The following is a 12,971-nucleotide window of genomic DNA, read 5'->3' on the forward strand; positions in this document are numbered from 1 at the left end:
TGGCCCTCTTTACAAAAAGTTTGGACACCCCTGTCTTACTCCTTCTTTTCCTTAGGCTCGTCGGTTCCTCTCCAGCTGGGTCTCCCACAGGTGGTTCCTCCTCAGTACAGCGGGCTGAGGGAGGTGAGCATGGAGGCGGTGAGGGCTCGCCTGCGCCTCCTCTACCACTTCTCTGACCTCATGTACTCTTCGTGGAGACTCCTCAACCTCAGCCCCAACAACCAGGTGAGCCAAGAAACCAGCAACACCTGGTGGGAGGGGCCACCTGCACTTGTATGTGCTTGCTGAGGGATCTGAGCTCTTAACGTCCTCTCACCTGTTTCTGTGCAGAGCTGCACGTCCCACTACAACGCCGGCACTTGGGGGCTCGTTCAGGGCCAGCTGAGGCCCCTGTTGGCCCCCAGAGTCTACACGCTGCCCATGGTTCGCTCCATAGGCAAGACCATGGTTCAGGGCAAGAACTATGGCCCCCAGATCACCGTCAAGCGGATCTCCACACGGTCAGTGACTTCCTCCTTGTTCGTGTTTGTGTGTTTCACAGAAGTATGGAATCAAACCTCTGGGACGACAGCGTGCGTTGTTCTCTGTGACCACAGGGACTCTCTCATTAACATGTGTTTTTATACACGGAAGTGGTATTTTCATTAAGGTATTAACAACAAATAAATGTTGTTGGTTTTTAATGTTTTTTACAAAATATGGAAACCATTAGAATCTTTACATTCAACATTTCTGTGTCCACAAGTTTTACCGAAGTTGTAAAGAAATGGCTCCATGTTATATGAATATCAAACTATTTACATTTGAACATCTGACAATGATGTGCTTTTTTTTCTTTCTTTTTTTTTTTTTTTACTCATGTCTGATAACGCTGGTGTTTTGATGATGGTTAAAGACAATGGCAGGTTTTGGGGTTAAGAGGTTTAAAAATTAAGAAAAGAAAAGAAAGAATATTGGGTAGAAACACATCAGATAAAAACTAAGATAATGCAAGAAGACCTGATCGTGAAAATACGTGCTTTAACTCTCCGCAGGGGGCGGAAGTGCAAACCGATCTTCTTGCAGATAGCCCGTCAAGTGGTGAAGCTCAACGCCTCCGACCTCCGCTTGCCGTCGAGGGCCTGGAAGGTCAAGTTGGTGGGGGAGGGCGCCGACGACGCCGGGGGTGTGTTCGACGACACCATCACAGAGATGTGCCAGGTACGCACCAATCCCTTTCAGTGATTCCTCTGTGAGCTGGCTTACAGGCTGCGTCGTGACCTCCTATTTTGTGCACGTGTGTTTGAAGGAGCTGGAGACGGGCGTGGTCGACCTTCTCATCCCCTCCCCCAATGCCACGGCCGAAGTGGGCTACAACCGAGACAGGTGAGGGTCTGTCTTGATCCCCACGCTCACTCTTAAAGATCCCATCGCTATTCATGCATCTATATGTTTAATATCAGAGCAAGATTTAAATTCCCATGTAAAACATGTCCATCATGCCACAGAAATATCACTTTTTAAAGATATTATTGTTCATTTCAGTTGGTTCTTTGATGCATCCTGACACTCAAATGCAGATAAAAGAAACAGAAGATAACTTATTGTTATTATTTATTTTTATATACTTATTGTTAGTTATAATTATTTGATAAAGACAGTGCACATTAACATAATGTCTTTGTATTAGTTCTGTAGTCTCTGGACAGATGTTACAATATCACCCTTGATAAGAAATGAATATAAGATTACAAAGTTGTTTATTATTTGGAGGACGCAGCAACAAGAATATAAGCAGAAACATCTGTCACCACTGTGAAAAGTACTATGAAGACACATGAGGGATGATTATGTCAATAGAAACATGGATGTGTTGCATTACATTTGTTCTTTCTTTCTGACTGTTTATTGAACTATTAATATTTTCGATGTATTCTTGAAGCCTCAAGGCGCCTGCCACGTTCTCGCGCGTTCATTTCCCTTGTGTCTTTAAGTCTTTAACCCTAAAACACGAGTCAAAAAAATGTAAACTCTGTCCTCACTTCTAAAAACTTCAATGAGTTTTAAAAATGAAAGAACTTAGCTGTTGTATGAAGTTGAACACACTGGGCTGTCCTGGATGAAAGCCAGACTTTATATATGTATTATTTAGAACTCTCTTCTGAAATGGTTTCATATTAGAGGTTAACAAGACAGTTCGGATGTGCGTCTCCTTTCCTCGGCTCAGGTTCCTCTTCAACCCGTCTTCCTGCCTGGACGAGCACATGCTCCAGTTTAGGTTCCTGGGCATCCTGATGGGCGTGGCCATCCGCACCAAGAAGCCCCTGGACCTCCACCTGGCCCCACTAGTGTGGAAACAGCTGTGCTGCATTCCGCTGATGCTGGAGGACCTGGAGGAGGTGGACCTCCTCTACGTACAGACACTTAAGAGCATTCTTCACATTGAAGACAGCGGCATCACCGAGGAGAACTTTCATGAGGTGAAGAACATGGGTTCTGGTTTTGATAGTAGATGTATATATACACATGTATACAGCAGGTAAGATAAGATATAGCCCAAAATCACAAATACAAGATTTGCCTCGGAGGGCTTTACAATCTGTACACATAACATCCCTGTCCCAGGACCTTCGTTGAGAACAGAAGCTACATAACGATACGTGCTTTCACGTCAGGCTCAATTTGTCACCACTGCCTGTCGGTGAGGCTACGGAAGCGCATGCGCACCTACATAAATTGCCTTCAACGTAAAAGCAGTGTCGCCGTATTTCATTCATTGCATCTTATTTATGAATTTTTAAGGTTTGATTGACCTCACGCGGGCTGGACTGGGAGAGCCGTAAGATGTCTGAACTACACCGTCTGGGAAAGATTTAAAGCGATAAGCCCCTCCCAATGCAAAAAAACAAACAAACATGCAGTTAACACATGATCAAATAGTTAATGCTGTTAAAGGATTGCCGGATTAATTTTGTGTAATGAACATTGTTCGGCCCCACCGCCCCAACAACATTGTAACAAAATGGTCCAACTTTTTTTGACTTCATCTGTGCTTTTTCAAATAATAGAATTAAGAAAATGTAAATCCTGTTTCAGTAAACCAGATTGTTCCATCAGACAGATGGCAATAACCTCTTTTACACTGAATATATTTTCAAGATAATAGCAATAACGTTCAACCTGTGCAAAACAGAACGAGTGCAGATGTGTGAGCATCACGTTGCATCCGTATTAGTGGCCGCAGTGAGCTGCTTTCCTCTACACATATTTTATGAACAGGGTTTTGGACTTTATAAGGCCTCTCTCAATTCAGGCTCAATGTTGAGCTGAGATCTATTTTCTCTTTTGAGACGCAACAGCAGACAAGACCTCTTGGAGATCTCACGGAGGCTTTTAGCAAAACTATGTGAAGTTCTCATGTAGCTCACGGGGGGAGAGTGAAACCTCACCCATAGTTACCACAAGGTAGCAGTTCATCCCTGTTCTGCATAGTTTACATGTTGAATTGTCCTTGCGCAAGACCCTGAAGCCTCGGGGATTTACTTATGAATTTTCCCACACCCTATTTGTAATACCTCTGCGCCCCACAATTTTAGAATCACTGCACAAACTGCAATTGGAAGTAGACCCAAGAGGTCTGGATGCTCCATAATGTAAATGATGGATACAATAACATGTATAAGTCCTTAAGAAAATATATAGCTTGAGATTCTTGATGCCATCGGTTCAATGAAAAGGCTCACATGCATCATCGTGTGGTGTTCTGTTCTCCGTGTTCCAGATGATTCCTCTGGATTCCTTCGTTGGGCAGAGTGCAGATGGAAAGATGGTGCCCATCATCCCTGGAGGAAACAGCATCCCTCTCTCGTTCTCCAACAGGAAGGAGTATGTGGAACGAGCCATTGAGTACCGGCTGCATGAGATCGATCGACAGGTACTAAAACCCTACAGGGAGAGTACTCCTGTTGTTAGTGTAGAAATACTCAGAATTTACTTCAGTACAAAAGTATTAGTACTCATTGTGCTCTGAATAATAAATATGAAGTATGAACCAGCTAGCCGTGCGCGGCTAGCTGGTTAGCCGGTTATCTCGTTAGCTAGTTAAAAAAAAAATTTAAACCAAAATTCTGTCCAGATTTGACACCTTATTAAACATTTAAAGAGTTGTTTCTTCAGAAAGAACGTGCTGCTTCAACACCTTTGTTTCTTCAGGGACGGTCTGTTCTGTAAAACAATTAGTGGATTCATTTCTGATAATTTTAATAAGTAACGCTTGTGAAATATTGTTTAAATGTGTAATACCACTGTATATGTTACAAAGAGAAGAAATGATGGCACACAGCACAAATTGAAAGCAAAATCCCAAGGTGACTCAAAAAGTGCTTTAAGCTCCCGAAACTAATCTGTTTTCACCTCCGTTGTAAAAAGATAAAGAAGGACGTCTGGATCTTCAATGAACACCTAAACTAAAGAAACTGTCATTTGGTTAAAACAAGCAATATCGTAAATTAAAATACTTACCTTGAAAACACAAAGCAAAAATATTTATTTATGCAATAAATACAACAGGGGCTAAATTCATTGCTGTCTCTTGTAAATTAGTGCTTAAGTACTTTTATTTAAATGCATTCATTAAAAAAAAAATTAGGTGGTGAAAAAAAAAGTTCTACATTTATTTTGAATATAAACGATACTGTTTGGTTTATAATAGGGTTCAACAAGCCTCTGTGGAGTTAACGGTTTTAAGAATATGTGTGTTTTGATCATTTGATGCCCCGTCTCCCCGTCAGGTGGCGGCGGTGCGTGAGGGCATGTCGTGGATCGTGCCGGTGCCTCTGCTCTCGCTGCTGACGGCCAGGCAGCTGGAGCAGATGGTGTGCGGCATGCCGGAGATCTGCTGCGACGTGCTGAAGAAGGTGGTGCGTTACAGGGAGGTGGACGAGCAGCACCCCCTGGTGCAGTGGTTCTGGCAGACGCTGGAGGAGTTCTCCAACGAGGAGCGGGTCCTTTTCATGCGCTTCGTCTCCGGGCGCTCCCGGCTGCCCGCCAACACGGCTGACATCTCCCAGAGGTTTCAGATCATGAAGGTGGACCGGGTGAGTCACACTGCTGCTGTACCTTCTTTAGGTTTGGTTACTTTATTAGTACCAGTAGGTAGACTTATTTTGCAATAGAAAACAAGGCATCCATCTCGACATACATGGTACAAGTATTCAAAGCTCCACAGTGTGCTGTTAGAATTATTATTTGTTGACCTGCGTATTCATTTATACATATATAAATGTATGTATGTATGTGTGTGTGTGTATATATATATATATATAAAATATCTAGTATTATATATATATATATAAACATATTTATAGGAGTTTTGATTGGATATGACAGTAAAGAACAGACAGGAAACCATTGAGCGATCACGGCGGTTGACAACCAGTTTCTCCGTCCTTTATTTATCGAACACCCCTCTGGCTTCACGTTGAGTAAACAAACAAAAAAGTGCAGCCACACCTCCCTTTTTTGTGAGTGGTACATGTTTGTACAGTGTCTGCAATGTGGAGAACATCATGAAAGCCGCTGCATGCCGTGCTGTTTGTAACAGTTATTTAGCGCTTAAGAAACTTATGGACGTGTTGAGAGCACTCATAATTATATGATTGTGTTATTAGTACACCATACATATCATTAGTGTATAACATGATGACGGAGGACTCAAGATAAGAATACTAATCGCTACGCTTTGAATGTGAACTATTAGATTTTGCCATGATTATGGACTTGAATCCATCATATGTAGTCATGATCATCTTCTGCTCGCCAGCAGAGAAAAGAGATGCTCTTTCTCTGAGTTTATTTGCTATTTTAAAAAGAGAACGTCATGAATTTGGCGTTTGATTTTTCTCCCTTCTGAAGAGGAGCGGGCACGCGCAATTATTCTGAGGACGGCCGTCTGGTTAGAATGAACGAGACCGTTTGAGGGCGCCTATGTGGAACCGACATATCCTATCGTCAGTCATCCTGTTCGGTTAAGCAGGACAATAGAGCATTTGATCGACTTTGTTGAACCACGTACGTGTAACAGGGCCCAGCTCTGTTTGTAAGAGTGTTATAGATTAACTCCGGTGTCAAATATATAATACATATTAGGTAAACCATTACTGGTTGAGTTTGTTTATTTGTCTTTGTCCTGTGCAGCCGTACGACAGCCTGCCGACTTCTCAGACCTGCTTCTTCCAGCTGCGTCTGCCTCCGTACTCCAGCCAGGCCGTCATGGCCGAGCGGCTGCGCTACGCCATCAACAACTGCCGCTCCATCGACATGGACAACTACATGCTGTCCAGGAACGTGGACAACGCTGACGGCTCGGACACGGACTACTGACGCACCAGCTACACAACCCCACACAGGAACTCCCGAGCAGACGCGCCACTTTTAAAAAAACCCATGTTATGTACTTTCAAAACAGCACAGAGTTTCATTACTCCTGGTGTTTTATTAGCAGTTTTTAAAATGACACAACAATCCACACGAGAAGTGCATTTAGTTGATTGTTTTTTTTGCACATTACTCCACATCCCATTTTCAGGGTTTCTGCATGGAGGTATGTTTATTTGTTTGGAAATGTGTATAAAATATTCAAGCAGGCGGTTGGAGGGAGAAAAAGAATATTGTACATTGTGTAAAATGCTTCGTTAGGAAAATGTTTTGCATAATATCCATATTTATTGTTTTCATTGCCTATGCCGAGTTTCTCCAAAGCATTAAAACAACAATAAATGCTGCTTAACTGAGTCGGTGTTTGGTTTGTTTGTGAAAGAAAGATGAACGTTTCATCTCAGAAAGCAGACGTCACATTTATTTTAGAAGTACAAAATATCACAAAGGCCGTATTTTACAAAGAGCACACGATACACACAAAGAAAAAGCTTCACTCGTCTGAAGTCATGTGTTCGAACCCTCTGCTCTCGAGGTTCGATGTTATCTTCATACAAAACTCCCTTGTCACGTGCTTTGAAAGACTTGGCGAGTGATTCATTTACGTGTTTTGTCATTAACTTTTACACAGCACGCAGCAGGAAAAAATATAATCTTTTGTTACCGGAACAAGATCGACTTTCTGATCTTTAGTGTAGCGAATAAAAGTAAATAAATCCCATTGAGTTGCTCATGTTTATTAAATAAAGCAGATTAGAGCCACACTTCTCTGTTCTTACCTTTCACAATAAAAGCCCCAGCAGATGATATTCACAGTGCTTTGCAGTCAATTGTGTTCAAGATTTTTTATTTGGCACCAACAAGAACATTTTTATATCCAAAGAACGTTGCTTAAAACCAGATTAATAGCAATAACATCGTGATCTGAAGATATCCAAACAAAATATGATGACGTGACCCATATTTAAATTTGGAATATTGGTGCGCAGTGACGACTTCGTCAGTCTGTCCAGTCAGGAGGCGTTCAGGGACATGAACAGTCGCTGGAGTCATGAATGTAGAAGAGACTTGAAGTGAAGAAGACAATGTGAGTATTGTATTCAAATTGTAACTGAAAAATGAAACCAGGTAACAGTCAAAGTGGTCATTCTTGTTTCCAGAACATTGTTTTTTTAAGGCCTTGTAGTTTCTTCTGTGGGACATCTGGGTCTCACTGGGGTCTGACCCGAGATCAGCTCACCACACATCGTCCCCCTCCGTCCTGGGTGCAATAATGCTCTCCTTTGACTGAAGGAGTCTCTCCAGAACCGGCGAGCGGAGACTGCGCGTCCCCAAGCGTGGGTCGGTGCTGGAGGAGACGGTGCTGTCCTGGGTCACTTCCTGGGTGCAGTGGGCTGGCGGCGTGGAGAACGACACTGCAGAGGATGGAGGAGGAGAGGCGGCACCGCTGTGATGCTGCAAGAGAGAAGGATTACGTCATCATCACAGACGAGTTAAAAGGGCCATCGTGACACAATATTTAATGTTTAATCACCCGAAAACTAAGAATCAGTGTGATTTCTGTAGCTCAACATGTTGCACCGCCATGTTTCTACTGGAGCCCAGAACGGACAAACCTAACACCGGCTCCAGAGAGAGTTTCATGTTTTGATCTCCCCTAAAGGCATCCATAGTTTTCTACACACTTGTGAAACTACAGTAACGTGAGTTTGAAATCGTGGTTTCTAAAGTAGTGTTATTATGTTATGGACGACCTCTAAACGAGGTGAAAGGCGTTGCCACGGAAATGAAGGGAGTGAATCCTACATACTGTTCCTTTAAATCAACAGCGAGCCAAAAAAATGCTTCAAAGTTAAGATATGTAGCAACAAGACTGGCAATAAAACACAAGCAGGCAAAAATAAATTTACACACAATAAATATTAAATGATATTTAAAAACAGTTTTAAATTGATTTATTATTATTGAACCTGTATCCAACCATTGAGATTCCAAAAACATATTTTCCAAGAGAGTATGAAAATAATTAAAGAACTTACACACAAACTCTAAAAACAAAACAGTATTGACCACATAATATATGATATTATATTATATGGAAGACAGCCAGGAGAAAACTCGAATTGAAGTTACTTACTTATTAAACCTTGTTTATTTTTTTAAATTAATAAATGGGGGGAAAAACAGATCAACCCATAATTTACATGAATGCAGTTTGTTTTTCTATAATTGCTGGAAAATTAACAATTACTGAGAAAACACCAAATAATCAATGTTGCAAAGCTTTCCTACGATCAATAATAAGACAAACATATGACTTTATCAATAAAGAAAATTATTCTGAATTTCTGGTCATTTTGAGCCAAAACAGTGAAACCGACAGCAGCAGAAACTGGACTCTTTGAAACCTTCAAAATCATCGAGTTGATTTGTTTTGATAATTTCCAAATGTGGGTCTATTCAACGCATCCTTGAGAGGCCGCTCTGGTTTCCTCTCGTCATGTGACGTCTTCTCTTCTTATGAAACTATGATGTTGTTGCCAGTGAAAATACATCCGTACTCGTTCAGGACTTTTACATACTTCAGTGTGCAAGATTTATATCTTAGTTGTGTTTATGTATTCTTATTTTATGGCTGCCTCTAAAAAGGTTGTTATATTATTATTAATTTATAAAAAATATCTCAGTGACACTTTCAAGAGTTCAAAACTCAGAGATCAATTTTATTTTCATCAAAATCTTTTTTCACATTTAAGAAGCTGGGATTTATATTTGTTGTTTTTCATGGCCCCCTGCCATGGATCATGGCTGTGTCTGGAACTTAGCGTTCTGATCGTTCATCAATATTATTTTATTCTATGTGTCTCATTTTAAATCTTGCCAAAAACTGTTTACTTTAAAAGGGATTCTGTAAAAAAACTATAAATTCTGAGCTTCTTGGTGAAAGACGCCATAATTGATTCACCGAAGACCAACAATCACGTGACCACACATCAAGTAAAGTAAGGAAACTAACAAAGAAATTCAACTTCTGTTTTTATCTTTTTAATGATTTGTCTCATAATAACTGTGTTATTCTACACTAAAGGTCATGTTGTAGTTCTAGTCCTGATGGTTCTGTTTCCACAGAGTAGGACTTTAAATTTGTAGATAAAAACAAGAACACAGTAAAATGTGACGGGAGCCAAAGAAAATGCCCCAAAGCGGCACTGAGGTTCAGAGGGTGGAGCGCTGCTGAAATGAGTCTCAAACCGCCGGTTTGATTGATTCTGAACATTTTACCTTTTGCTTTTTTGCCGGAATGCCACTGACCCGACATGACGCAGACGGACCGCAGCCCGTCTGTGTCGGGTCAGGTCGGATGTGAGGGAACCAACTCTGGAGCATTGCTTCTATTTTCAGGATGATGCTGAGGAAGTGTCCGCTGGAGGAAGAGAGGGGGGAAACAGGGCTTGAGGAAAGGACTTAAGGACTGAGTGCTGCTAATAGAGCCCTGTTCATATGGGAAAGTAGAAATACAAGTAAAAAGTCCTGCAATCAAAAGATTCATCAAAGGAAAACTTCATCCACTACTGTAAACGACCAATTGTTTGTCAATGAATTGTCTTTTGAAAACTTGACAGAATAAAGTTTCCTTCTTTTCTTAAAACTAAAATGTTAAGGCCCCCATTATGCAACACGGACCATTGCCCGCTTGAAGGTCAATCAAAAATGAAAAATAAATAAATAAGATGCACGCCATAAATGCAATACAACGACACTGCTTTTACTGTGAAGGTGATTTATGTATGTGCGCGCTTATTGTTATGTAGTTCTGTTCTCAGCGAGCAGCGGGTGCAGCCGCTCCGCCACACAAAGCTCTCACAGGCTGTCAGCCTCACAGGAGCCAGATTAAACATTAATCGCATATGCGCAAAGCCGCTGAGATGCCTGTCAGCCATCCTTCACATCTCCACCTCATTCAACCAGACTTCAGTGCACTTGTTCAAGCCAACACAGACTGGACTTTTCTCACTGAGGAAGAAAAACTGAACTGAACTGGAAAACATGTTCACATTACATTTCATTTAGCTGACACTTTTATCCAAAGCGATTTACATTTTGCTCTATACATCACAGACACAGCAACGGGGAGCAATTCAGGGTTAATTGTCTTGCTCAAGGACTACTGAACACACTGTTTATGTTGTTCCCTGATAAAATACAAATGTTTCTTCTGGTACATGTTCAGAAAAAAAAGAGAAGATTCCTAAACTATATATGGACGTATGTTAACTTGCTGTTGCTCCAGAGTGTCTGTTGTATTGTTCTGATAGCATTACTTTAACATAAAAGCGCACAATACACTAGTTTTTGAATTGATTTTACTTACTTACTTGATCAATCGCAGAAGAATCATGTGAATAATCAGTCAAATGTTTTTACTTTGCCCAGCCCTAGTATGAATGTATTATTAAATGTAGTGCAGCTGAAATGTAGTAAGTAAAAGTATAAAAGTATCACAAAAAGTACCTCAAAATGAGGGTCCATTGCCCTTTACTCTGAAGTTTAACTGCTGTACATAATAAATATATAGTTGCGTGGTATAGAAGCACTTTTTTGTGAAAGTTTTTATGAGTGAGTCACATGGGAGTGTGTGTAGGAGAAGTTTCACATGGGAGTGTGTGGGAGGAGTTTCCAGCTGCAGATTACAGAGGCGCAGTCGCCCTGCAGCTCTCCGGCAGCCGTTACATAAGACTTACAACACGTTGGCTGGGGGGCTGTATCAAATTGGTAACTGATTAAAGAAAAAGTCTGCGGAGGGCGACTAATCTTACTACAGACACATTCCTTGCCGTCTGCGTGACGCTATCTGAAAGCAACATACGTCACACAACTTGTGCGGAGCAGGACAAGTGGAGCGTGTTCAGGTCCACATGATAAATGTGACCACACACAGCTATAAATAGAGCGGTAAGCCCCAGAACGGCCCACCGATGCCCCGCCTAGCGCATCACATACACAGGCTCTATCACACACACACACACACACACACACACACACACACACACACAGTGAAACTACAGTCTGGTAGTTAATTTCCATCTCAAAATGTTAACTAAGGCTTAAAACTAATCATTTGATTATTACACTTAGTCTGCTTATTATTTTCTCTATTAATCTGTTAAGCCAGTCGGTTTTTGTGTGACACAAGCATGAATACGGCAGCTCAGTGTTGTCGTCTCTTTTGTAATGAAAGTAACATCATCCAAAACCTGCTAAATAGCGTTGTTAACCCCTTCAGGCCACCATCATAATCCCCCACCCCCTTTAAAGTTATCATAACAAACGTGAGCAACCAACATGGCCGTTAGTGTGCAATCATCATGTTCAGGACAAATTAAGTAATTGCACATATGTATTGTATGTACACATTATGTATTATTGTAGTTTAATTTGATGCAAAGAGAATTTAAACAACAAAATGTTTTTCGAAGAACATTTCCGACTCCACCTAAATGAAATATCAAGATATTATGTTTATGTTTTTAGAACATAAAAAATAATTCCTTTTTTTAAAAATCTTCTCTATGGAAAACAAAAAAAAGAATAAAAGTAGAGATGAAGAAACGCAGCTTCAAATAAATCCATTCTTCAGGTTGATAAGAAGTATGAATGGTGGAAGAATGTGAATTATCCGTTTCTCATTCCGAATGTTTTGCCAATAAAAATCTATTTATATATTTAACAGTGTGACACTGCTGCAGTTCGCACAAAGCCCAGAAGGAATGTGTGATGCGGGGAGGAATAGACAAGCATGCTAACCGCTGTGGCTCAGTGGTTAGCATGCCCGTCTTTTAAACAGAAGATCGGTAGTTCGAGAAACTCACGACACCCTCGTCTGCCTCTAACGGTTGATCCTCAGACGTGTGGAGACCAGTTTTAAAGGTATTTACCTTATGTGGGGATTCTGGAGGACCCCCATTAGTCTCTGAATCCGGTCCATTGCAACTCTCTCTTGGAAACTGCTGAGACCTGCAGGAGGAAAAAAGAAAAGTCTGTTATGAGGAGAAAAGAGGAGACGAGGAGGCTCTGTGTTGAAGCCCAATCCTCCTTTCATCCTCTCCTAAGTATTAGGTGTGCGTGTGGAAAAATGCTGCAATGGTTGGATTTAGTACATACAATATCTACAAAATAAAGATTGCAGTCGAGTTTTGGTGATTTCAGGTGAGCATTTAATTGAGAATGATCTGATGATAGTGATGATGATCCTTGTGGGATACATATTGTGATCAGTTTATACATTACACAAAATCAGATGACTCAAGAGGCGTTTGATCCTTCTCTTCTCCTGCAGCTGTAATATTCTAATAAGAATCTTTTATTGGGAACATTCAGTTTCAATTGTATCTCAATGAACTCAACATTCATTAGAAGAATGTTTTTTATTTAATCACTTAATGATTCAAAAGGAATACAATAATGTAAATCAGCACCAGCATTTTAAACGTTATCTAATGACGACACATATTCAGCATCTTCGCTGAACTTGAACATTGGGAATAACATTTTGCTCC

At 40.9% G+C, this 12,971-nt stretch overlaps 2 protein-coding genes across 9 annotated transcripts in view; one reads left to right on the forward strand and one right to left on the reverse strand.

The window, feature by feature from the left end:
* herc1 (HECT and RLD domain containing E3 ubiquitin protein ligase family member 1) overlaps positions 1 to 6,770 on the forward strand; it is a 70,154-nt gene extending 63,384 nt beyond the window's left edge. For all 7 annotated transcript variants that reach the window (XM_068578816.1, XM_068578842.1, XM_068578820.1 and 4 more), the window contains 8 exons: positions 56 to 225; positions 331 to 500; positions 1,035 to 1,200; positions 1,289 to 1,365; positions 2,207 to 2,459; positions 3,761 to 3,913; positions 4,770 to 5,075; positions 6,175 to 6,770. In XM_068578816.1, coding sequence (XP_068434917.1) covers positions 56 to 225; positions 331 to 500; positions 1,035 to 1,200; positions 1,289 to 1,365; positions 2,207 to 2,459; positions 3,761 to 3,913; positions 4,770 to 5,075; positions 6,175 to 6,360 — 1,481 coding nt within the window. In that variant the 3' untranslated portion in view covers positions 6,361 to 6,770. The remainder of the gene's footprint in view (positions 1 to 55; positions 226 to 330; positions 501 to 1,034; positions 1,201 to 1,288; positions 1,366 to 2,206; positions 2,460 to 3,760; positions 3,914 to 4,769; positions 5,076 to 6,174) is intronic.
* A 76-nt stretch (positions 6,771 to 6,846) lies between these two features.
* The window catches only part of LOC137783886 (uncharacterized), an 11,884-nt gene continuing 5,759 nt past the window's right edge, over positions 6,847 to 12,971 (reverse strand). For both annotated transcript variants that reach the window (XM_068574232.1, XM_068574240.1), the window contains exons 4-6: positions 12,351 to 12,429; positions 9,697 to 9,838; positions 6,847 to 7,869 (exon numbers count right to left, since the gene is read on the reverse strand). In XM_068574232.1, coding sequence (XP_068430333.1) covers positions 7,651 to 7,869; positions 9,697 to 9,838; positions 12,351 to 12,429 — 440 coding nt within the window. In that variant the 3' untranslated portion in view covers positions 6,847 to 7,650. The remainder of the gene's footprint in view (positions 7,870 to 9,696; positions 9,839 to 12,350; positions 12,430 to 12,971) is intronic.

This window comes from Clinocottus analis, unplaced genomic scaffold (genome assembly GCF_023055335.1).
Source record: "Clinocottus analis isolate CAN_PGR_092001 unplaced genomic scaffold, fCliAna1.0.p SCAF_1, whole genome shotgun sequence".
Taxonomy (NCBI): Eukaryota; Metazoa; Chordata; class Actinopteri; order Perciformes; family Cottidae; genus Clinocottus; species Clinocottus analis.